The sequence below is a fragment of the Lissotriton vulgaris genome, chromosome 4_1 (genome assembly GCF_964263255.1).
Source record: "Lissotriton vulgaris chromosome 4_1, aLisVul1.2, whole genome shotgun sequence".
Taxonomy (NCBI): Eukaryota; Metazoa; Chordata; class Amphibia; order Caudata; family Salamandridae; genus Lissotriton; species Lissotriton vulgaris.
The window spans coordinates 1,739,784,174-1,739,809,123 of NC_141691.1; the positions used below are offsets into that span (position 1 = coordinate 1,739,784,174).

Below are 24,950 nucleotides of genomic sequence, written 5' to 3' on the forward strand. Positions count from 1 at the left end.
ACAAAGACTGGATGTTGGAGTCGTGATGGCTGCTTAAGCACTGGCACTGCCCGCCATTTTGGGTGTTGGCATGGGGCCACGGGCAGAGGCGCAGGCGCGCTACAGAGCCACAAACTGGGAACTGTATGGTGGACAGTTGCCGCAGCTCAGCAACAAGTTTTGGGGAGGCATTGTGGACAGAGGGACTGGGCCACAGAGAGACCTGGTTAAAAAATGCGCTGTGAAGCGGGACCACTAGGCTCGGGGTCAGGCGGGGGAGGGCGGGTTTGGAATGACGAGCTCGCGAGGCGGTGTTGGCGGGGAGGGGGCGGAGCGGGGGAGAGGGTGTGTGTGAAACGAGACGGAGGGGAGAGAGGGGAGGGGGAGGAGAAAGAGAAATGCGACACGGCGGGAGGGGGCGGAGCGGGGGAGAGGGTGTGTGTGTGTTGTTAGGAGACGGACGTGCACGCGCACGCGCTTTTAAGGTCAATGCGCATGCGCATAAGCTCAATGCGCATGCGCATTGACCTTAAAAGTCACGGGCACTGCAAGGAATCGCCACGATTCCTTGCAAGTTAGATAAAGAGTCGATGAGCCCCTATAGTCTCGCTTGCTCGATGCGCATGCGCATCGACAGGCGAGACCTAAAAAAAGCGGAGCAGGGAGGGTGTTATTGTGGCTATCTGTTTGCCCGAGGGGAGGAGAAATGCCGGCCTGAGGCAGAGCACACGCTGAGAAGCTTGTGGGAGGGGGGCTGGGCTGCCTTTGATCTGGTAATGCGAGGCAGGCAGGCGGCTGGTGGCATTGTGCACGCGCTTTTTAGGGCTTGCGCTTGCGCAATGACCTAAAAAGCACATGCACTTGAAGAAATTGCCACTGGAATCGCCAGTGGTGGATCAACACTGGATAAGCCGTAATAGAGCTTCGCCAGCGATGCGCAGAAGCGCATCAGCAGGCGAGCCCTAAAAATAAAATCAAGTAAACCAGTTGCAACAATAAAGTACAAGGCGACTGCAGCCTACAGCCCAGAATATATTGTTTCCAGGCCTTTATGTGTTAACACAGAGCTCAACTATGCTGTAAAAGATGGACTTCGAACCTGAATGCACCAGGGCCACAATGGAGAGCAATTTGACCATCTAATTATAGCTGCTGTCTATCTCTTCTAACTTTGGCCTTCTCTAGGGAACAATACAATTCAGTACAAAATACAGACATAGCCCTCAGTGTAAACATAATATTGCATCTTATTAATTGCCATTGAGGCACTGGTTAATGGGTTCCAGGCCCTACAACTGGTGCTATTTTTCAATCGAAAATTTTGAGTTGAAAGTGAGTTAGCAGAAGGATTCAAATTATCCAATTAAAAAAAAACGGATGTTAAAGAGGCTATGCTCAGGAGTCGGACTAGAAGAAGGATTAAGTAAGAAGCAAACAAATGAAAGTGACAAAGTTCATCAATAGTAAGCAGTTGACGGGTTGTAAAGCCCACTATACGTTTTTAGGAAACCCACAAAAGGTCTTTTTAAAAGCAAAGGCAAATGTGAAACCTTACAGAAATTCATAATGTAAAACGTTGTGCAGAAGCTGCTACAAAGGAGAGCATTGTTTCCCCCCCGATTTCTCAACTTAAGCAAAACTGTACAAATTTGAAAAATTCACTTTCCTCCTATGCCTCATTTCCCTAATGTCGAAAATGTAGAAGTGTTTTGGAATTTGAAAGGGTTTCAGGTGCACACCGAATTAGGATGCAAACTTAAAGAGAACCCAAATATTTTTTGGCATAGTAAGGAGCCAGTTGCTTTCTTGTGGGCGATGGCAACCTGTCTACATCACTCTTTAATAAAACATTGCTGATGACACTTTTGTCATGCTGTTAAAAGGGCACTGCGGAGTGTAGTCGGTGTAAAAAAAATATAAATGTACCTGATCTCTACTCTTCCATGTGTGTGTGTTTTAGTATAGTTATCTCTGACCTGCGCCTCCGGGAGGTTCACTGATCCTTACTCTTCCTCCTCCCCCCTCGTCCACGGGTGGGCTGCGAAGTGGCGTAGACGGGGGTTAGGCAGCTGCAGGAGTAAAGGCCGCAACCAGAGTTGAGGTAGCGCTGTGTGTGCTGCAGAGGACAAAATAACCCATGGTGAGAGCTGCCCGAATATATAGAAAAGAAAATACAAAAAAATACAAAAAAAGCAAAAACTGTAAAACCGACCCCGCTCAAAAAAAAAAACAAAAAGGCACACAAAGGGCATTGATGGAGGAGAAAGTGTGAATGGCGCAGATTTTTTTTTTAATTAACATGGTGCCTGCTTCGCGCAGCATCCATTTAGCATTGGACGGGAGAAAGGAGCATATTTAAAAGTGATAGCCAATAGCAGGAGGGAGGGGATGCAGCTATAGCCCAGGGAGCGAGAGTTGCATGTTGCAGCGGTGACTACCATGCCATACTCGTCGCTGTAGCAGTCTCTGCAACTTCTGCACACGCAGCGGTGACATGCCCATCCCAGGTTACGGGGGAGCTGCTGCTGGTGACGCACATGCACACCGCTTTTGTAGATCCGATCCACTGCGATGAAAGCGCTGCGGCCAGCCGTGAAGCGGGGAGGGTGCATTTTGGATGCAAAGTACGAGACGCGGCAAACGAAAATAGAAAATGGTGCGCCCAAAACATATATAGCCATCAAGAATCTTTATTTCGGCAGAAACGGCCATAAAAACACAGATAAAAAATTGGCGAGCACGTCAAAAAGTCGATGGTACACTATCAAAAAAGATGGTCTTTTCTATATTAAAAATGGTTTTTCGTCGTATAGGAATAAAGTACAACTTTTGGCATTTTACCAAACCACATCAGGGGTTCCAGCCGGGTATTGCAGCAGAGGTCACCTCTCCGGGGAATGTCACTCAGCACCGGCGTGGACCAGATCTGCTTTTACCGAAGAAGAGGAAGCAGCAGCAGCAAACTGTGTCACCTGGCAGCAAGGCGATGGCCATCAGCAACACGCCCCTACTTCCGTTATCTACAGAGCGGTCATCCAGGAAGTGTGGCGCCGCCACGGCGGCTCGAGGTGCCAAGCCCCCAAACAGAAACAAGCAAGACGGAGGGAAGAGAGGGGAGGGGGGAGGAGAAATGCGACACGGCGCGAGGGGAGGGGGGAGGAGAAATGCGACACGGCGGGAGGGGGCGGAGGGGGTAAAACACGACGGACGTGCACGCGCATGTGACTTTTAAGGTCAATGCGCATGCGCATAAGCTTAATGCGCATGCGCATTGACCTTAAATTTATCGTGCACTGCAAGGAATCGCCACGATTCCTTGCAGTGTGGATAAAGAGTGGATAACTCGCAATAGTCTCGCTTGCTCGATGCGCATGCGCATCGACAACAGGCGAGACCTAAAAAGGCTCCTGCTATGAGTTTTTCTGCCATTTCGGGGAGTTCCACATAGCAGAACTCTGTGTACTCCGCCTAGTCCTAGATACGACATAAAGATCCAGCAATAGCTCATTAATACTTTGTTGAACTTTGAACTGAGCTCGAAATATTGTACTACATCGACCAAGATGCAAAGGGGTAACAGCGATGAAACATTTAAGCAGTGTGCTCCTACCCTGCTTTCACTGTTGAAAAAAAATCTTGTTAGCCTCCAAGCTGACATGCTTTGAAGCCCCTGCATTCCTGGAGTGCATTGTGCCTAGGAAAATTGTGTGGCTACATGTTCGGCGACCACAAAATATTTTCTCTACTGATGACGGAGGAATCCAAAAACATGTGTCTAGAGGTATGAGGTACCCCGATAGCTGATTAATACTTTGTTGAACTTTGAACTGAGCGCAAAATATTGTACTTCATTGACCAAGATGCAAAGGGGTAATGGCGCTGAGACATGTAAGCTGTGTACTCCGACCCCCTTTCATAGTTCCAGTGGCAAATCTGGAAGTCTTACTTGCTGAGGATACACCCTTCCTTGGGAAGCACAGCACCTTGCCTTGGTGTCAGGAGGTTAGAAAATGACTGAGAGCCTTATTTAGATTTTGACTGAACAGAATAGCCATGAAAAAGTAGTGGATGTCCTGCCTGCCATATTTATAGTGTCTGTGATGGCAATGATCTCTTTGAAAGATTACCTGCATCTGCCCATTTCTAAATAACCCCATAAGTCCCATAAATGTCTTAATATTCTGAAAGTCGATATTTCTTACAACCAAATGTCATCAGGACAGGTGTCTAGGCACCAGGTCACTCTTCAGCCATGGCTCTCCCGGGGTCCGGGGCCGAATGGTCAGCAGGGAGCCGTTCTGCCTTTTGTGTCCCTGTAGAAGCAGCAAGAGACCAGCCACTTGGCCTTTGTAGAGCATTACCAGTCCCTGGGTGTCAACAGAAGTCCTTCAGTCTTTTCCCCACATCAACCAGGTAAAATCTTTTTTCCTCATCTTGATGTCCTTCAGGAATTCTCTGAGGAGGTGGTAGTGATGGGCAAGTCTTTCACTAGTCATTAGTCAGTGATGGGAGAGTTCCATGCGCCTAATCCTGGCAACTTCAGCTCAGTAAATCAATTTTTTCTATTATTTCTTTTCAATATTTACCACAAACCTTTTCAGTGTCCCTCATTCAAGATGACCATAGCCTTCTGCCTCCTCCAGGAGCCTGGTATTCTATTTCAGACACACACCCATTGAAATGAGGGAACCTGCTCTCTTGCTGTGTTAGAACCAGTTTTTCCATTGCTAGGGGCACAGATGAATGTCTGCAGGGGCTCATGGGATGAATGGTTCCAGTTTCTGGGATGCCCATTTGGGATATATACTCTCGAATAGATGCTCTGCTAGAGCAATCCTTCGAGTTGTCATCTGTTCCTGCACCTTCCCAGACGACTCATACTATGAAATGGTCACTGTTGGTGCTACTCTAGCTCTCCTGCTCAGTTGCCTTTGTAGATGTAGTTCATGCTATATAAAACCACTAATAAATAAATGCAATAATAAAAGGAAGTTAAGCCTGTTATTGCTGTATTTATAAAGGTGCTTTAATGACACAGGTGCACACAGTATTTATGCCTGGTGATATTTTTAAGCGGTCTTGTGTCTGCTTTTAGAGAATGTTATAACTATAAGGATTTGCAATGTATAAAAGGGTAGAAATATGTTTTCTGTGAATCCCATAATGTTTTGTTAGATATCATCTTGACAATCTATGAATGCTTGCTTCTTTTCCTATTCAGGGCCAGACTATTGTGCTCTACATAAGCATGGATGCCAGCATGAATGTGTGAATGAGGAGGAGTCCTACGTGTGTAAATGCCACCCAGGGTTTACTCTTACTCCAAATAAGAAGACATGCAAAAGTAAGTACTATGTATTATAACAAAACATTTTATTACGCAGGCTTCTCCAAGGAGTAGCTGGAGAGCTACGGTAGCTCTCCCAGCTACCTGCAAGTAGCTCTTCTGTGTGCAGCCAATAGCCTACTAAATAAGAAGCGCTCGATTGGTAGAATAAACATGTGTATACTTACACTGAAAAGTGTGTATTCAAGGCAAAAATGTGTATATTTTCAGAAATCGTAAGCTGATGATTGGAGAAAAATGGCTGAATTCTCAAAATATATTTACAGCTGACACTTGAGTGATAAATAAGTGGTGTTAGAGAGACATTTCACAAATATTATTGCCCCTTTTCTTACATTGCTGCTGGCAACCATGCCTGATGCACTGAGGTGATAACTTCTGGAAATCTTGCATATAGTGGCCACTAATGTAACCTTGTCTGATGTGGTCACTATTACGACACTTACAATATTAGTAGCTCAGGGTGATTTTCGTTGAACATGAGTAACTCTTCTGACAGAAAAGGGTTTGAGACTCCTGTGTTTCTGTGTTTCCTGTCTCTGTGGGCCATCCAAAGCCTGCTTACTTTATTTGTTACAAAAGCCGACTGCAGTGGTCGCATCACATCTCCACTGTGCTCCCAGAAGTGACTGACTGCCGACGTCAGGTTCCACTTTATGATCTTGTTTTTATTTCTACAGCTGTACAGGAAATCTATCCAAAATGTGTTTGTGGCGAATTAAAGGTGATATGGGGACATATTACATTACTGTGGCACATTTTTCCCATCTGATAAGGTGTGGCTAGTGAAGTCGGGAAGTACTGGCGCAAACTTGCAACACCTGCACTGGAAGCAGGACAGCAATAAAAAAACGGACAAGGGTTTGCAAAGGACAGGCTCATCCTTTAGTGCTTGGGAGTGCTTGGGGACCGAACTGATTTTAAAGAGAGGCAGGAATCCCCCAGCAAGTGGATTCAGTGTGTACCTACATATATACCTGCGAAGGATTCCAAGAAAGTCTTAGAGACCCATACCATACGTGATACCTTGGTGGGCCATACTAATCGTACTTCTTTCTGGATGGCACATAGTTAGTGAACCTCCAGAAAGCCTATTTGCCCCTGTGTCTGCGCCTGTAATACACCCAGGAAGCAGGAGCAAAGATATTCATTTGCATAGGACCACACCCCATTGAAAACGAAGAAATTTGATTTGCATGGTTGGTATTACAGAAGAGGCTGTGCATCTCTCCGTGGACCATTCTGTAAAATGGAAATGCCTGTTGCATCCGAGGGGCACTTTCCATACTCCAGCCGATGCTGGCCCCTGAGTGCTTTTGTTAGATACCACTTCCAAACTCACCTTCTCCCTATGTTATTGCCTTAATCTCAGTGGATGCTCTGCTTTAGTTTTGGCATGGTGTTACTTTAGGGTCACTTTTGGGGTAAGTTGTGTATTGGTGTAATGAAGGAGTGAGGCACAAGACAGGAAGCTGTAGTATGCGTCTCGCTGCCTCCATGACCATTGGCATGCACAAAGCCCGAGCACATTTTGGTATCAGCATGTTACAGTGATCTTTGTTTCATGGATACTGAGGTAGACCTCATGTATTTAGCTGATGGTTGTTGTGAAAGGTAAGAAACTGATGCATGCCTACACCTAAATCTCACTCAACACCACCTACACCATATACTGCAACATATTCCTTACAACAGCTATTGCATCCAACCCCAACACCTACAACCACATCCCCAAACAGTAACCAGAGAGCCCTTCTTTCAACCCATTGTAGAACACCACATACTCCCCAGAGCTACCACTCTACGCTGACACTTTACACCTACTCCCACACCCACTCTACTCACAGTGCAACAGCTGCTACTAAACTCCTACACTTAATTACACGTAAGACAAATTACACGAGTGTCCGGCATTCTTATGTACATGCTGGAGTGCTTTATTCTACACATTACAACTAGCGTCCTCTATTATTTTACTCTGAAATTGCATTCATTATTCTGGCCTTAATCTGCGGTGAACTTGTTTTTGGTAAACATTCCTCATTTTTACTCAACAATCACAAACATTTCGCCTCGTCTGAATTAAATGTCAGGCATCCTCTGAATCTTTCATAAAAAAAGCGAACATTCACATACAGAGTTACTGTGGAGTGAAAAGCGTGATGTATACAATTCACCTTGTTATTTACCTTTGTAATGGGATAACAATAGATCAGTACGAATGGTCTAAGCATTACTCAGTGGCACTAAACACTTGAGAAAGTGACACCACAGCAATCTTAGATTTGATCAAATGTATATTAAAGAAATGTATAGTAGGATGATGCCTTTTTGAAATAGATAGGTAGGTAGAAAATAAGTTTGTTTAGACAATTGTTCATAAAACGTTCTAAAACACATTTAGCAATTAAAATCAGTAAAAGGGCACCATCTTAACTACTCGATACTCCCTTCCCACTATTAAAAAACAGAGGTCTTAAAAAATTAATTTGATTTGTGAAATAAAAGACGCAATCGATAAGTGTATGCAGCAAGGAACATTTTGCATTCAGGGGGCAGCGGCAGAGACCCATATTATCCTGAACCTTGGCACTGTATGGGCGGAATGAGTGGATTGGATTACATCCCACCCTGACCCTTAATATTTCATTTTGCAACCCTGTACATGATAACTGTAACAAGTAGGAAAGATATGGCCCCATTAGGATGGCGGGCAGATCGCCCCCGCCAGGCCGGCGGTAGCCACCGCCGGCCTGGCGGGGGCGATCCGCTCGCCATCCATGCCGGAATGACCCCTGGCTTACTATTATGGCTGGGGGACCTTCCGCCGCTTTTCCGCCCCTGTCGCCTTGCGACCAGGCAGAAAAGGGTTCTATATGGTGGCGGTGTCTATCAGACACCACCGGCCATATTAGTATGGGCATTTTACAATGCCAGGCATGCCGAGTCTGCTTTGGGGGCCCGTTGTGGGCCCCCAGGGACTTCGGGGGTGGAGGGTGCACATGGGGGGGATACCAGTTCCATACACAACATGACAGGCACCGCGCAGTGCCTGCCATGTTGTGCATGGAAGTGCACAGCATACCTTCCTGGCTTTGTGGCGGGCGGTGCTGAGTGCACCGTCCGCCACAATGTCAGGAATGCTGGCTGTGCCCGCCACTGTTGCGGGCACATCCTAATTGCAGGCACGGGACCTCCGCCCTTATGGCGGGCAGTCCCTTTCCATGATGTCCGCCCGTCATCCTAATGGGCCATGTCCTGACCTAGACTAGAAATTGCGAAACTGATAGATGGCTTCTCGCTCAGGTAGAATAGGTCATTAGATTCAGACACCAAAGCAAAATACTCTTTCAATAAACGCTTTCCTGAGAAGGGAGACCAGGATGTAATTATACCACTGTCTGTATGAAGTTTCCTAAGGGCAATTAATCTAGATCCCACATCCTTTGGCCACCTTCTGTCACTACCTTGAATATCCTCCTAACACAATTTGGAGACTATGGACACCTCATCATCTTCCGATAGTATATAAAATATCATATGGCCCGACTAAAGGCCATCAGGTTCCAGGAAACCAGCTTACACTCTCTTCTTATGGCCCCTTCTAATCTGTCCGATTCAGATCAAGGGAAAAAGCCTCTCCTCCATACAGACCCAATGGTGGAATCTTCCCTTCATACGCCTTTAGTAGTGGAGAATGGGAAATTCCCTAAAATCTACTATTACATCTTGATAGACAACTGGCCTGCAATATGGCTTTCTGCTTAATTTTATCCCAATGCGTGCCCCAGCTCAGGTTCCTACTAAATATCAGACCCAAGTATTTATTTTGGTGGACTTGCTCCACCTCCTGTGTGTCTATGTACCAAATGTATTTCTTCACTTTTCCCAAAAAAACAAGGTTTTGGTATTTTCCATGTAAATGCAGAGCTGGTTCTGCTTACTATACGTTGCTAGAGCATCTAGTATCCTTTTTAGACCATTTAGTGTACAATCAAGTAGTAATAGATCGTCAGCTTGTAGTAGACAGTAATGAGATGTTTCCCAACTTTAGGGAGAAAAGTCTTAGATTGAGAAATAAAGGTGGACTAAAAATAGACTAAAAAGCAGAGGTGCTAAAACGCACCCTTGCCGGAGGCCATTCTCAATGGAAATTCTTTTTGATAACCGACCCGAGTTGTCTAACACCATGTGAGCCCAATTACCAGAATGTAAGGGTAGAAGTACACTAAGGAGGTTTAACAGAAGCTCCCAGGCATCAAGTTTCCCCCATAGTATCCCTATCCTCAGAATCAAAGGCTGTCCTGAAGTCTACAAAGCAACAGCATAGCTTTTGATTTACCTCCAGTGCATTCAGAATAAAGGGCCATAATGCAAAGCAATGATCTATAGTGGAATGACCCTCCCGAAAGCCCCCATGTTCTGTTAATATACTCTTGGTTTCAAAAGCCCAGCCTTCAAGTTTGGATAAAATAATCTTAGAGAAAATATTTAATGAGATATCAAGAAGGCTACTAAGCATATAATGTTTGGGGTCTGTACCGCTCCCTTTTTTAAAAATAGGTTTTATTATAGACCCTTTCCAAGAAGAAGGGTAAAGGCCAGACATGGCAATCCACCAAACAGGGAAGAAGAAATAGTGCTCTTGAAAGAACAACTGTGTCTGTGCCATGTGGGAGAAGTGACCGCTAATTCAATCTATGTTCAATCCTACACAGGAATAAACTACTGTGCGCTGGAGAACCATAGATGCGACCACGAATGTATCAACACAGAAACATCCTTCATCTGTAAATGTCGAACTGGCCATGTTTTGGATTCTGATGGCATAACGTGCAGAGGTAAGTCCTTCCCTCATTTCAATCTGCACTGTCCAGTGAAGAACTCTGAGAATGGAATTCGGTGACTCCTTGGCATTCATTGCTGACTCTGAGAATAGTCTGTTTTGTGCCTTGGATGTGGGGCTGTGTTACCGGCATTGGGACACGTACAGTATTCACGGAGAGCCTGCTTCGACACATGCCCCTAAAAAGAATGAATTGCATTCTGCTTTATTTCTTGTTTTGTTTCCGTATGGGACCAGCACATTTGTTTGTCGCTCTGATTGATCAAAAAAACAGGCACATCAGATTTTCCAATACATGGAACACCAGTTTGTGGGCGTAGTGAGACAATCCACCTGGGTGTTCTTCCCAGGAATTATGTCTCATCCGAAGGTGTGAGTGATTCTGTGGGGAAGGTAGCAATACTACCCTAGGGGATGAAATGTGTAACCATTCAAATGTTCCCCTCCAAAGTGTTGTTGCATACCAAATCCATCCTAAGCACACTCAGCAGATTTACCTTAGCCCCTGGGCAGGGCACGTATACCAACTTACCTTTCACAGTAAGGTTAACAGACTTTGGTCCTGTGAACTTTTTCCAAACTTACCTGGAAGAGACTAACATTAGGAACAAACATTATCTATAGAAACGGCAGGTATTTTGTTGACTTCCCCTCACCTTTCCTCAAAGCCAGCTGTGGCTGCTAAGAACACAAAGTGGTGGGGCAAGGGCAGCACACAGGTGGGTTGCGGGAGGAAATAAATTATTAAAAAATATGACTTTCCTGCCACTGCAGCCTCTGGGGTTCGGCTTCTTCCAGGATCGCGTTGCACTGCTCAGGCTCCCAGACTCCCCACCTAATCCAGACTCTGCTCTCATGCTATTACCTAGTGTGAGAGCTGCGCCAGGATTGGCCTGAGCAGGCTGAACTAAAGCTTGTTCAGGCACTGGGAGTTTGTGGCTTTTCTCCACCAGAAGTGGCTCGTATCAGGAAAAAGAGGCGGGCGGGGTGAAGGTGGTAGTGGATGGGGGACGAGGGAGAAAAAAAAAATGCAAAATAAAAAAGTACTTACCTGCTGCCCTCCAGCACTGCCCTCCTCTGCTACTCTCCACTGCAGGCACGGGCTCCCAGACTGCCCTGCGGCCAATCGGGAAGCATACTCATGCATGAGAGCAGCTTCAGGATTGACCTGAGTGCCGTGAATGTGTGCTCCCAGACAGACTAGGACCCCATGCATGCTGTCTCCAACCCGGCAACGCAGCTCGGCTTGGAGAGAGCTTCAATGCGCATGACGGTTTTGCTGTCCTGAGACAGCCGGCCAAACTATAAGGCGCACTGATAACAGTGCTAACCATTCTCCCTCCAGTACTTTATCCCCCTGGCCCTGCCCACAACACTTAGAAGACAAATAAAACGAGTTTTAAACCTGTTTTCCTATTGTTTTATTTTTCAAGTTTTTGAGGGTGCTGGCGGGAGGGGCGACGTTCCTCCAACCACAGCGGAGGAGCTGCTGCTGTTCTCTAACCGGCTGTGCAGCACAGCTGGGTTGGGAGCTGGGTTGGGGAAATGGAAATGTTAGTGCGCATGTTGCTTTTCCCATCCTAAGACTGACGGATAAACCGACAGTGCCACCTACAGTGCACAACTCTCCTCCTCCCTGCTGATGTCTTATGCTATAGCCCGCCCGCTCTAAACTCGGGCCACTAGGCTCAACCAGGGAAAAATAAAATGATAATAAATAGTTACATTACCATTTTATTTATTTTATCTCCCGGCTCTCAGCAGTGGGGCAATGCTTTCCTGCCATAACGGAGAAGCGGCTCCTGCTCATATCGAGCCAAGAAAGGGCAGCAGACTGTACTAGTATTGTTAGAGGCTTTTATTAGAAACCAAACTTGTAGAAGATATATTGAATTATAGTAGCAAATATCCCAGATATTATGGGGATAAAAAATTAACTGAGTAAATGATATGTACATAGGCAACATGTCTTTCTATATAAATCCCCTTCCTACAGAGTCTTTGCTTTAGCATCTGATAGCTTGACAAGACAAGTACATTATTGCATACCTGTCTGCACAGGTGTGCCGCCCGAGCCCCCAAGGTCAGGGTCTGAGAGCTCCAGGTGAAACCAGCCAGTGTCCTTGGCGGTAGGGAAACAAACTCCATAGATTTCAGGATGTACCTCTCCGACTGAGAGAAAATCCATGGTTTTGAGCTATTTCACTCAGCTATCATTTGTGAGAAACTGTCCCTGTGATCACTGATGCAGTGGGTGAAGCATTACATGGAAATTCCTACGTTCATACCTATGGACATACACAGTGAATACCACAAGGCCTGATTTTGACTTTGGCAGGCAGATTAAGTACTATGGCCATGACCGAATACTTTTCTACTTCCATGACGAGGATACTCCACCCACCAAATGTGGAGATGACTACTGCCCCCGCGAGCTTCTCATGTATTTACAGGAATCGCTGTCATAGAGGGTTCTGTATATGCATTGACATTTTCACTGTCGGCTCCATCAACATGATGGAGCCATATGGCAAACGCTCAACTTCTTTTTATTTTTGAATTTTTTTTCCAAAGCACGATTTTCTTTAAAAAAAAAAAAACAAAAAAAACACAATGACCTCCCCCTCACCATGGGAGATTTTTCTGAAGGCGCATGAATAATTTTGCAGTTTTCACTGTCTGTTAGTGCCACTCAAAATAGGGAGTGCGAACATACGGAAGAACGTCCGACGGCCCTTACTCCATCCACCCATCGGAGGTGTATGTAGGTGGTGTTGTCTCCACTACCTACATACTGAAGTTCTGGCTGACTCTTAATGAGGGAGACGAGGAGAGACGGATCTACGCTTTGGCAAAGAGGATACTCCATAACGACAGATTACCCCTCCGCCAAAGTCAAAGAACTGTCCCTAAGACATTATACATTACATGAGCATGTGAACTAAAACCATATTCTCATAAGGCATACCACATAAGTAACATAGTTATCATCATAATATAGCAATTGCAATGATCATAAGTAATAAATAATTTGGGCCTTTGGCCAAAAGCGAATGGCGGACAGGTGCATGGTGGGTACCATTGGAAATAATATCTAAACACAACAAGGTGGAATAAGTGCATTTTGCTTACACATAATTTTGATACAAATTAATTGAATATACTAACATTAGCAGAGTTAAGCTCTCAATATGAATGCCCTGGAGATGTTGACAATAATTATTGCACCTGATAGAATGGGATTTATTGAGTGGGATAATTACTGGGATCTTTGGGAAAAGAGAGGTTTGTTCAGGGATTGGAATTTTCGAGCCCTGAAATATTTTTGCAGAAACTGGAGTAAATGAGGTATATCAGAACATAGCCAGTGCAGTGCTGACAGTGCGCTGCCACTAAGGAAAATAAATACAGTGATGAAACTGTGAAGGTGTTTTTAAGCCAAAGAAAGCATGGAAGAGAAATTATGATAACTGAAGTGGAAGAAATTGGAGGTCACATGCTAGAATAGGCACTGGTAATGGAATTGGTGGCAGAAGAACCTGGTGACAAATGTTGATATTGGGTGTAAATTGACAGATTAAGGAACAGCACATACATGGCACCATCTATTTATTTATTAATTTTCTGTGTTTTATCTGATGACATAAAGTAATTTCAGTCCCTTCATTTATACAATTGGTTAGACCAGTAGCGGCCCGTGGTGGGAGTGCTGCCGGGCGCTGATGTTGGGTGGGCGAGAGGTAGGTCGGGGGGTAGTAAACTGCGGAATACGGCTGCACAGAGGTAAGTTAACAAAGAAATAAATAAAATTAATTTCTATGTGTGCGCTGCATTGCATTTTGCGATTCAGTCCGCGCAACGAACCGTATTCTGCCATTTACCTCCCCCACCGTGCCCCTCCCCCGCCCCACTTCAGTTATGTCTGAACTGGGGTGGCAGAGTGGGCTAAAGAACGGTGATGGATTAAACCCAGATCTTTTGACTGGGTGTGAGTGTTTGATTGATTCAGATGCTCCGTCCATCACCATCCCCTTTTGTACCACTTCAGTGCCCGGCAGCACTCCCACCACAGGCCACTACTGGGTTAGTCATTGGCTTAGTGGTTTCCTCAGTTTGAGCCAGATATAGTCCTTGAGAGCCCTGAACCCACTGATCTCCATTGGAGGATATTTTCTCCGGAGGATCTCTCCCTCTACGTGACTCTGAACATGGTCGAGATCGACAAGGTTATACGCTCCACTTCTGTGTCATAGTGCTGGTGGCGGTGGAGAGGATGAGTCTTGCAAATGCCACTGTCTGATGGTCCTTCAGTTTTGTTACGTCAAATGCTTTTTATAAAGCGCTCAAGAGTCTGAATCCTCTTGATGGTGTATGAGATCAGCTGGTAATACAGAACAGATTAGAGAGAGCGAACGATGGGGCCTGATGTCTCATGGAAGAGCATTCCAGGAGGAAACACATCCACCAAGTCAAGTCTTGTGGGTGCGAGGGTCTACCAAAAGACAGACATTCGAGGAGAGCCGAGCTCTCAAGAACCCATAAGGGCGATGAGGCAAGGAGGAAGGAGCCGTGCCTTATACACAACAATGCACTAGACAGAGAACTCTGAAGGTAACCCGCGGATGAATGGGAAACCAGTGAAGATGGTGAAGGATGGGAAGAGGCCTCGATATAGCAAGGGGAGGAGGTCGGAATTCTAACAGCATAATTTTGGTGAAATTAAAGCTTTGTGTGAGGAAACAGCCGACCATCCCCGTCAAAGGTAACAAGAGGGAGAGGACTCCAGCTCCTGTTTGGACGGTGCAGAATGAAGCTAGAGTGGACTCATGGGCAGGCACATTTGGCGTTTATATTTGATTCAGGCCTCAAGACTTTTAAGTTTGTAAAGGCTGGCTTGCTACTGAATTGCCCCACTCTTCTTAAATAACCACCTCAAATGCATTTGTTAATTTGTTGAACTGTCCTTTGTGGAAGCGCTCAATTAGTTATAAGCGTTTTTTGTCCGACGAGGTGATGTATCGAAGTGTTGCGATGTAACAGCCAAATTTCACACATAAGCAAGGATGTCTTACTTTGTGGTTACTGAACCCAGGCCCGACGTTTGACCTCTTAATCACGACGTCAAAAGGCGCTGACGTGTTCGTGCTGAAGACGTGACCTTCACGTTCTCCCGGTATTGGGTTTTAGGGTCCCCCACACGCCATTACATTCAGGAAATACAGACATTGTATTTCTTATTGTGGGAACTAACACTTTTGTCACCAGTTTTACACTAATTTATAAGGTGTCAGAACAAGGGCGGAGCCCAGGATTTATAGGGGACTTTAGAATCACTGACGATTAGACGCAGAATTTGTAGGAAAAGCAACTTTTATACAATATCCCTCCGGGTCTGATTAAAAGCAAGGGTGCGATGATGTATTTATATAAGTAAGTTTATGATGTACTTACATATTTGTAATTGAAATTGGATTGGACTGGACTGGCCGACCCGACTGATGCATGGAGCAGTTCTGGGTGTTTAAGGCTCCGGTACTTCCTTTGAGGGAGAGTGAACCCAGCCTCCACTGCGATGATGTAAAGTTATGGAAACACTGGAGCCATGCCAGCTGGACCCACTGAAAGATTTTATGGGCTTGGATGTTCCTGCCAAAGCCAGTGCAGAGCAAAGCGGTTCACTTGCACTCTATTGTAAAATCTGACTAAAGTTACGGATTTACCACCGGACAGGGGGCTCGTGCATCCCATCTGCTTACATTTTGGGAAAATAAACATCCTATCTTTGCGTTCACAGTGTTGACTTTGTATCCCCTCTCAGGTCCTAGCAATTGAAAATGAGAAATAGGCACTATTTCCATGCAGGCAACCACCCAAGTGATATTTGGTTTTCATGACAATTATATGTATTGCGTATGAAAAATGTACACAATTTCACCTGACCCTAGGTAGCGTACATTCATTTATTTGATGACACACAGATATCTAGTCACTTAATGCTACCTCCCCTCTTCCATCCCCTATCCATTTCTGGTGAAGTGATAAAGAATATTAGGGCTCAGTCTCCTGCCCTTGTCACATGCAGAAACATTTCTACATGGTCTATGTAGTGCTGATAGTGCAGTGCACACAACTGCTCCAGTGGGTAGAAAAAGGGCAAGCAACTGCTGTCAGATACTAATAACAACAATAATAATCATCATCATCTTCATCAACATAATAATACCAGCACAAACAATAAGGTTTCCTTACTGATTGTCCTCGCAGGACAGATACTACTTCTTGGCTGTACGCAGACTTTTGCTGAGTGGGCAATTTCTGCTCTCGGAGACATGGATATATCCCAGGCTGCATGCAAGAGGCTCAGAGTGGATTTGGAAACCTAGGCATTTACAGAAATACCAGCTAAAAGACTGCAAGGGGGATATACGGAGACATTCTGAATCATTTCTTTGGCAAAGCAGAAATTGTATGTTGCTGGTAAACAAATTGGTAAACATATGCTGTACGTACAGAGTTGTCAGGTCCTTATGCCCTTACCTAAATATTTGAATTCCAAGGAGACTGAAGATCTCACTGCAAAGCAAAGACAAGTGTAGTATCTTAGCATCTGTTGGCATCAGGAGTGAAAGGAAGTGCCTTGATGTCAATAACACTAGACAAGGGGCTTCCAACAGTGATCCTGGAGGGCCATATGCATATTAGATTTCCAGGATGTGAACCAAAAATATATAGTAGCCAACAGACATTCTTAAATGGAATCTGTTAGTAATGGGGTCTCTTATTGGCAGTGGTTTGCACCCTGTCCAAGTAGGGACCCTCACTCTCGTCAGGGTTAGGGAGTCACATAGCTAAGATAACTCCTGCTCACCCCCTTAGGAGCTTGGCACGAGCAGACAGGCTTATCTCAGAGACAATGTGTAAAGCATGTGTACACACACAGACAGTAACACAGTAACACAGTGAAAACACTTCAAAAGCAGTCCACACCAGTCAGAGAAAAATAGCTAATATGTATCTGAAAAAGACAAGATCAAAATGACAAATCTTCAATATACACAAGTCGAAATATACATTTTTAAAGATTTAGCAAATTTAGTCCACGGAATCAATGGATGCGTTCGTTTAAGCACTAAGTACCTCAGATGCATCAAAAAATAAAGAAAGTGCAAGTCTCAGTGGAGGTGACTCGCCACTAAAGCAAAGTGATGTGTCGGTTCCTTACTACACAGGGGAGGTGATGTGTCGGGTCCTTACTGGCAGGAGAGGTGATGCATCAGTTCCTTAGTGGCAGGGGAGGTGATGCGTAGGTTTCTGGACACACGGCCTCGGTTCCTTACTGTGGTGTTGATGAAGAGTCAGCATAAAGGGATGATGCATTGAAAATCCAGATGTGCTGTGTCGGTGCAGGTGCTGCATCAATTGCAGCCGCAACGCAGGCACTGCATTGATTCTTCTGCCGCGAGCAATTGCTGCGTTGATTCTTCAGCCACAAGCAGGTGCTGCGTTGGAGTCGGAGTGGGTGCCATGGGCGTCGGTGACACAGTGCTCAGGACTCACACTGCAGCGATTTTTCTGATGCAGTGCAAACGCGAGCTGGCGCTTTCAGTGCATGCTGTGGTTGATGCTTCCAATGGGAACCATGCTTTGGTGCAGGCTGCGGTGGTTCGTCAATCTTTTGCAGCGATGCATGAAGAAAACCGACGCTGGAATCGATGCTTGGATTTTCTCTTTAAAATCACCAGGTTACACTTTCAAGGCAGCAGGAACTGGATTTGGCACCACTTGGTAAGTCAGGACTTTCAGCAGAAGAGGCCAGACTCTGGTAGGTGAAGTCTTTGATGGCTGAGACTGCTAAACAGGAAGCAAGCATTCACATGCCCTTGGAGAACATTGGAAACAGGATGTAGCAAGCAAAGCCCAGTCTTTTCAGTCCCATGACAGAAGCAGAAAGCAGCAGGCCAGCACAACGAACCAACAGAGTGGAAGTCCCTCGTACAGCATCCAGCTCGTTTTCCTGGCAGAATGTCCTCAGTCCAGAAGTGTTCTGATTTTGGGTGTCAGAGGTCCAATACTTATAGCCCTTTCTGCCTTTGAAGTGAGCGAACTTCAAAGCAAAGTCTTTGTAGTGCACAAGACCCAGCCTTTCCCTGACCTGGCTCCAGACACACTATAGTGGGTGGAGACTGATTTGTGTGAGGACAGGCACAGCCATATTCAGTTTTCAGTGACAAATCCTCCCACTACTCTAGTTCAGGAAGGTCCATCAACCTGGTGATGGGCCATCAGCATGATATGCAGGGCACACCTTAGCTTTCTTTGTGTGACTGTCTAGAATGAATGCACAATAGCCCAACTGTCAGCCAACCCAGACATGCATTCTACGGACAGACAGAGGCACAGAATGGTTGCAAGAAAACGCACACTTTCTAAAAGTGGCATTTTCAAACACGCAATTTAAAAACCAACTTCATCTAAAGATGTATTTTTAAATTGTGTGTTCAGCAACCCCAAATCTCTATCTACTCCCAATGGAAAGCTACACTTAAAAGATATTTCAAGGCAATCCCCATGTTACCCAATGGGAGAGATAGTCTTTGCAATAGCGAAAATTATAATTAGCAGTATATTACAATTAGGACATATTAAACATACTGGTATATTTCCTACCTTTTAAATATACTGCGTCCTGCCCATGGGGCTGCATTGGGCCTACTTTAGGGGTGAATTACATGTAATTAAAGTGAAGGCCTGTGCCTGGCAAGTGGGTGCATTTGCCAGGTCAAAATTGCATTTGAAAACTGCACACACAGACACTGCAGTGGCAGGTCTGAGGCATATCTGGCAGGGTTTCTCATTTTGATAGCACAATCAGGTTCACTAGTAGCATCTGATTTACAGGCCCTAGGCACACCTTGTGCATTTCACTAGGGGACTTACTAATACATTTAATATGCCAATCCTTGATAAACAAATCACCAATAACATTTAAACAGAGAACACTAGCACTGGTTAGCAGTGGTAAAGTGCTAAAAGTCAGAAAAACAACAAAACAGGTCAGATAAATAGGAGGACGAGGGCAAAAGGTTTGGGGATAATCCTGAAAAAAGAGCCACGTCCAACACAATCATTTACATAGTCAGTGGTTATCCTGAACATGTGGTGTGGGTTCGGCCCTCCAGTACCTACTTTAGGCACTCATTATTATTATTATTATTATTATTATTATATTCTTATATAGCGCCAGAATCGACCCCCGAAGGGGTATCTCCGCGCTTGCCTTGGGAACCCGTCCTGGTTTTTCCCTGTGAGATAGCCCCTACAGGGCATCCCCAAGGTGAAAGCCAGGCATCCCGCCACGGGGGGGGGGGCCGTTGTGGAGATTAAGCAAGCTTAATGCCCAGAGTTGCAGAGTGTGAACCCATGATTAGGTCAGGCACCGAAGCGAGAATTATCGAGTCCATGGACATTTGAGCTCAAGACCCTGCCGCGTCGGGAATTGAACCCTGGTCCCGGGTCTGACCTCTGCTTCAGGGTCTGCCTGCTCTAACCAGTGAGCCACACTTCTCATGCACTAGACTTTTGTACATGACAAAAAGTTCATGAGATAATGCTTAGGCAGTGCTCCCACTCAACCTGTGGACTGAAAGCGAACATCGGAAAGAAAAATACACACGTGTAAACTACATACACATTATAAGAAGTTTTAAACTACCGCTATTCTGTGTGATTTCAACAAGTAACTAAGGGCTGTATGTATCAAGGCCAAATGGGTTCCCAAACGAATTTCGGCGTTTGCGAACCCATTTTCGCGAAATGGTATGTATCAAACAATTTGGGTGCAAAATAAGGAATCGCTTAAAAATAGCGAATTTCTTCATACATACCATTTTGCGATTTCTAAATAGCAATTCCTTAAAAATCGCTATTAAGGAATCGCAAAAGGGTATGTTGATACATATGGCCCTAACTCTTTTATGATCTCTCTCCCCCTGTTGTTTGTTATGCCATGCTGAGGGTTGAAGTCTGTTTTCTTTTAACTTGTACCCTTATTGTTTGCATTTAAATAGTGACCAGACACCCCAACGCTGAAAATGTTGGTGAGATATATAAAACAAGCATTGGCAAAGCCAGTATGTTTGAGCACTAAAAGGATGAGCTATTGGCTTTATGAATGATTCTTTGCATTGGCTTTAGCTAATTCAAAATGACTGTCAGTGCATCACAACACATATGCATGCACAAGCATGTAAATGCATGTGCAACCAACTTGGAATGTGTATTCTAATAAATAAAAGCCTTTCAAGGATTGGGGCAAATGCGTATACATGCCTCATAATGCAGGCATGCGCATGCATCCTGGCAAATGTAGCTATTGTTCTATTTTTAATTTACTGTTCAAACATCGTCAATAAGCTTGTTTGAACGGTAACTGAAAAATTTAAAAATAAACTATGTGGGAGCACCAAAATGTTAGCAACCAACTCAGTGGCGATGGTTGCTTTAAAAAGTACTAAAGTTCAAACATTTTGAAATAGGAAGCAACTTTTATGGGAGTATAAACAAAGAAAAAAGAGTCTCCTTATGTCAGCAGTGGAGTGGAAGGATACAACTCATCCCATCACAGGTCAAATCAGAAGTTTGTAAGACAGCAATACTCCTGGGCAGGACAAACACAAGTACAGCGAGGAAAGCAATTGAATCAAGAGCAGAAACTTGAGAGACGTTTTTAGGCATGGGCAAAGTGGACAAAGCCCATGGCCCCCACATGCCGAAGGGGCCCCCTGGGAAAGCGAACTTTCTCTCTAGCTCATGTGTGTGTATTTTGGTATCTTAAACTTCATCACGTAATTCAATATTTTTAGGCAACATTGAGCTTGGACTAGAAAAAGGATGTAATAAAATTCAACCTTAATCCAAACAGGGGCGCCCAAAATATTTTTTGCCTGGGGCTCCTAAAATCCTTAAAATGACACTGCTGAGATAGTCAACAATGCCATCCAGTCTTGAGCAACGAGCTGACCGAAAACTCTCTCTAAGGGGCACATTTATGTTGCCTGACGCATCTCTGCAAATCGGCAGAGATGCGCCAGGAAAGATACGGCACGCAAGTTTATCCTTGCGCCACCCATGATGCGCCGTATTTACAATGCGGCGCACCATGGCGCAGGAATAAACAGATGCGTGTCGCATCTAGGACGTAAAGTTGGCGCAGTGCTGAAGTTGTGTTGCGTGCGGCACGCAACTCGAGCACTATTCCAACTTGCCCTATCTCTAACGTGGTGCGTCAAACCTTACGCTTGCTTCAAGCAGGCGCAGGGTTTTGACGCATCAGTGTTGGGAAAGTGACTCAGTGAAATCTTGTAGATTTCACTGAGTCACTTTTCAGGCGCGTTCATGCGACGGAACGCCCCCCTGTGTGGAAATGTCCACATGAAACCTGACGCAGGTTTCATGTGGCGCAGGGCCTTACACCGTGACGCATCTCCATAGATGAAATGAAATTAAATGAAATGAAAATGAGTTTTATAAAGCGCAAAATAGCTGCCCGGAGGCGTCCTAGCGCTGAAAAACTAACAGGTGATTGCCTATGGGGCTGAGTCCAGGAAAGGTTACTTATTTATTGAACAGGAAGGTTTTTAAATTTTTCCTAAAGGAGGTGAGGTCAGAGTTGGACCTAAGGTGGAAGGGAAGACTGTTCCATAATTTGGCCGCGTTCAGGGAAAAAGAGCGACCTCCTGATCTAGATCTTTTGACCTTTGGTACTACAGCTAGTAATGCATTTGTGGATCGAAGTTGTCTGCTGGGGAGGTAGGGGGTAATTAGGGGGCGACTAATCAGTGGCCCGGTTTCCCAAAAAGATTGATGGGCAACACAAAGGGATTTGAAGCTGATCCTGTCTGTCACCGGAAGCCAGTGTAATTTTTTCAGTCCGGCCTTCGCAGAGGTCCTGCGAGGGAGTTGGAGCAGGGTTCGGACCGCACAGTTCTGGATTACCTGCAACTTTTTAAGTGTGGAGTCAGGGGTCCCAAGGTAGAGCACATTTCCAAAGTCCAGCCTGGCAAGTATCAGTCCCTGGACCACGATTTGTCTGGCCTCAAACGGTAGTAATGGGAGAATCTTTTTCAGCACTCTAATGAGGCCAAAGCAGGTAGCAGATAATACAGCGGCCTGATGATTGAATGTTAGGGACTTGTCCAGCCAGATTCCCAGGCTCTTGATGGTATCTCTGGGGACTGGAGGGGTGCCCAGGCAAGTTGGCCAGATTTGATTAATCGTGGGAGGTGCTAGATGTCCCAGCATCATGACCTCTGTCTTGTCTCCATTAAGTTTGAGACAAGACATGGTCATCCATCGATCAATGTCGCTCAGACATTTGGGCAGGTCCACTGTGCCTACAGGGTCTCCGGCCGACGTGAGGGAAACCACCAGCTGGGTGTCGTCCGCGTAGGTAACGATCTTAATACCATACGGACGGACGACCCCCGCCAGTGGTCTCATGTAGACGTTAAACAACGTCGGACTCAATGAGGAGCCCTGCGGTACTCCACAGTTCAAGGGCTTGCTTGTGGAGATAATTGCTCCCTCAAAGACCTGAAATTGCCTGCTGGAAAGAAAAGAGCGGATCCACTCCAATGCTCCTCCTTGTATCCCAATTTCCCTGAGGCGCTGCAACAAGATAGTGTGATTTACAGTGTCAAAAGCGGCACTGAGATCGAGGAGGACGACTGCCACCGATCCTCCCCGATCCAAGATGCCCCTAGTTTCTTCCAAGACCGCCAGGAGAGCCGATTCCGTCCCATGCTTGGGGCGGAAGCCGGTCTGCGAGGGATCAAGGAGATTATTTTCCTCAAGGAATTTGGTCAAAAGGCCATTGATGTATTTTCCCAGTAACTTGCTGGCCCAGGGGAGCAAGGAAATAGGGCGATAATTGCTGAGATTGGTGATACTAATATTCGGTTTCTTAGCAAGTGCTTTTACCCTCGCTTCCTTCCACTTAGGGGGAACTATATTGGTGGAGATAGAGGCATTAAGTACTTTTAGCATGACCGGTAGGATGATCTGACTGACTGTCCTTAGGAATTTGGGAGGGGCCGAATCGCTGGGGGAGCCCGATTTTACCTGGGTCATTAGGCTAGCTAATAGGTCCTGCTGTAGTAGTGGGAAATTCTCCAGAATTTGAGTTTTATTTTCTGCTGCTTCATATTCGGAAAAACCGGCAGTAGCTGCTTGATTCTGTGAGTGAATGGCTGGGAAAGCAGAATAGATGCTATCTATTTTATTAAAGAAGTAATCTGCCAGCTTGTTGCAACGAGTTTGTAAATCCTCACTATTTATTGGAGGCTGGGGAAGTGTAGTGAGATTTTTTACTATTCTATATATTTCCCTTGAATTGGACCTAGCATCATTAATCTTTTGTGTGTAATGCTGGGATTGAGCTTTTTTGATCTCAAGTTTATAGTTTCTGATGGAGTTTCTATATGCTATTTTGTCGGATTCTGTATATCCCAGACGCCATTTCCTTTCCAGCCTTTTGCACTTGCGTTTTTCCTCCCTAAGCTCTGTAGTGTACAAAGGTGCAGACGTCATGGATCTTTTGGTGTGAGATTTTACTACAGGAAGAGTAGTGTCCAATGACTGAGTGATCCAACTGTTCAAGGTGTCATTTGCTTCAATAGGGTCTGTAGTGATTAGAGGGATTGTGGCTTGGAGTTCACAAGCCCACTCATCAGTTGACAGTTTCGGCCAGTCTCGAGCCTCCCGTAAACCTGTCGGAAGGATAGGCGGTTTGGGGATATGCCAGTTTAGCCGGATGAGTTGATGATCTGTCCATGGGAGAGCAATAGGAGATTCTGTTACTAGACCTAGACAGTTGCTAAATACCGGGTCCAATAAATGTCCTGAAAATGCATCACGATGTAAGGATGTCGCAACGTGGCGCAGGGTTTACGCCGCCGCTGCGTCACAGAAGTGACGCAACGGCGGCGCAAAAGTGCCGCAAGTCCGACATAAATCTGCCCCTAAGTATATGTAATGTATTGGAAACAATATGCTTCAAACAGGCAGCTATGGCTGTCTGTAGGCAAGACCGCATAAATGAATTAAGCTATAGGATTGTTACCTATTAACTTTCCTCATTGTATTAGCACTCTTTAATTTTTATTTGCAGTGGTGCTTACTGGTGGTTCAGTGGACACATGCACCCACTCCAGGAATTTGTGTTTGACTTCAAGGTAATATATTTGAATCCCAGCAAGTACACACAGACTTTTATCCCTCAAAGGTGGATAAATTGAGTACAATATGCTATGATAAGATGCTCCACAACTAAAGTTGACGGAATAGCATGGGGCAGGGTCGAATTGGTAACAAGGCACTCAGAAAATGGCCGAAGGGCCGGTAGCCGAGTTCCAGCTGTGGGCTGCTTTTTTTTAGAAGACTGGGGGCTGTCTGTGCTGTTAGGATGCCGCCAGTGGCCCAGTGGCTGCCTGAGTGGCCTTTCTAGAAGCAGATGGGCTGAAGTATAACTCCCTTTTTCTCGCTGTGCCGGCCCATTAATGTAAGCTGATTGAGTGGGGGCAGGGAGCCCGAGCAGAAGTGGTCTCACTTGCATTCATGTGTGGCTCAGCAGTATGAACTAGTCAGTGCATTTTTTTAAAATCTAAGTGAAGTTAATAAAACATGCCCCCCACTCTCCTTTCTTTTCATACAACTTCCCCAAAGTAGTGTTTTGCGGAAAGGCAATACGCCACTGTGGGCCACTTTTTTTTGGTGTGCCCG

The 24,950-nt window shown here is 45.4% G+C and overlaps 1 protein-coding gene across 2 annotated transcripts in view; it reads left to right on the forward strand.

Annotated features, from left to right (window-relative positions):
* MATN2 (matrilin 2) overlaps positions 1-24,950 on the forward strand; it is a 565,117-nt gene that overhangs the window by 327,128 nt on the left and 213,039 nt on the right. For both annotated transcript variants that reach the window (XM_086966035.1, XM_086966037.1), the window contains exons 7-8: positions 5,201-5,323; positions 10,045-10,167. In XM_086966035.1, the coding sequence (XP_086822161.1) occupies positions 5,201-5,323; positions 10,045-10,167 (246 nt within the window). The remainder of the gene's footprint in view (positions 1-5,200; positions 5,324-10,044; positions 10,168-24,950) is intronic.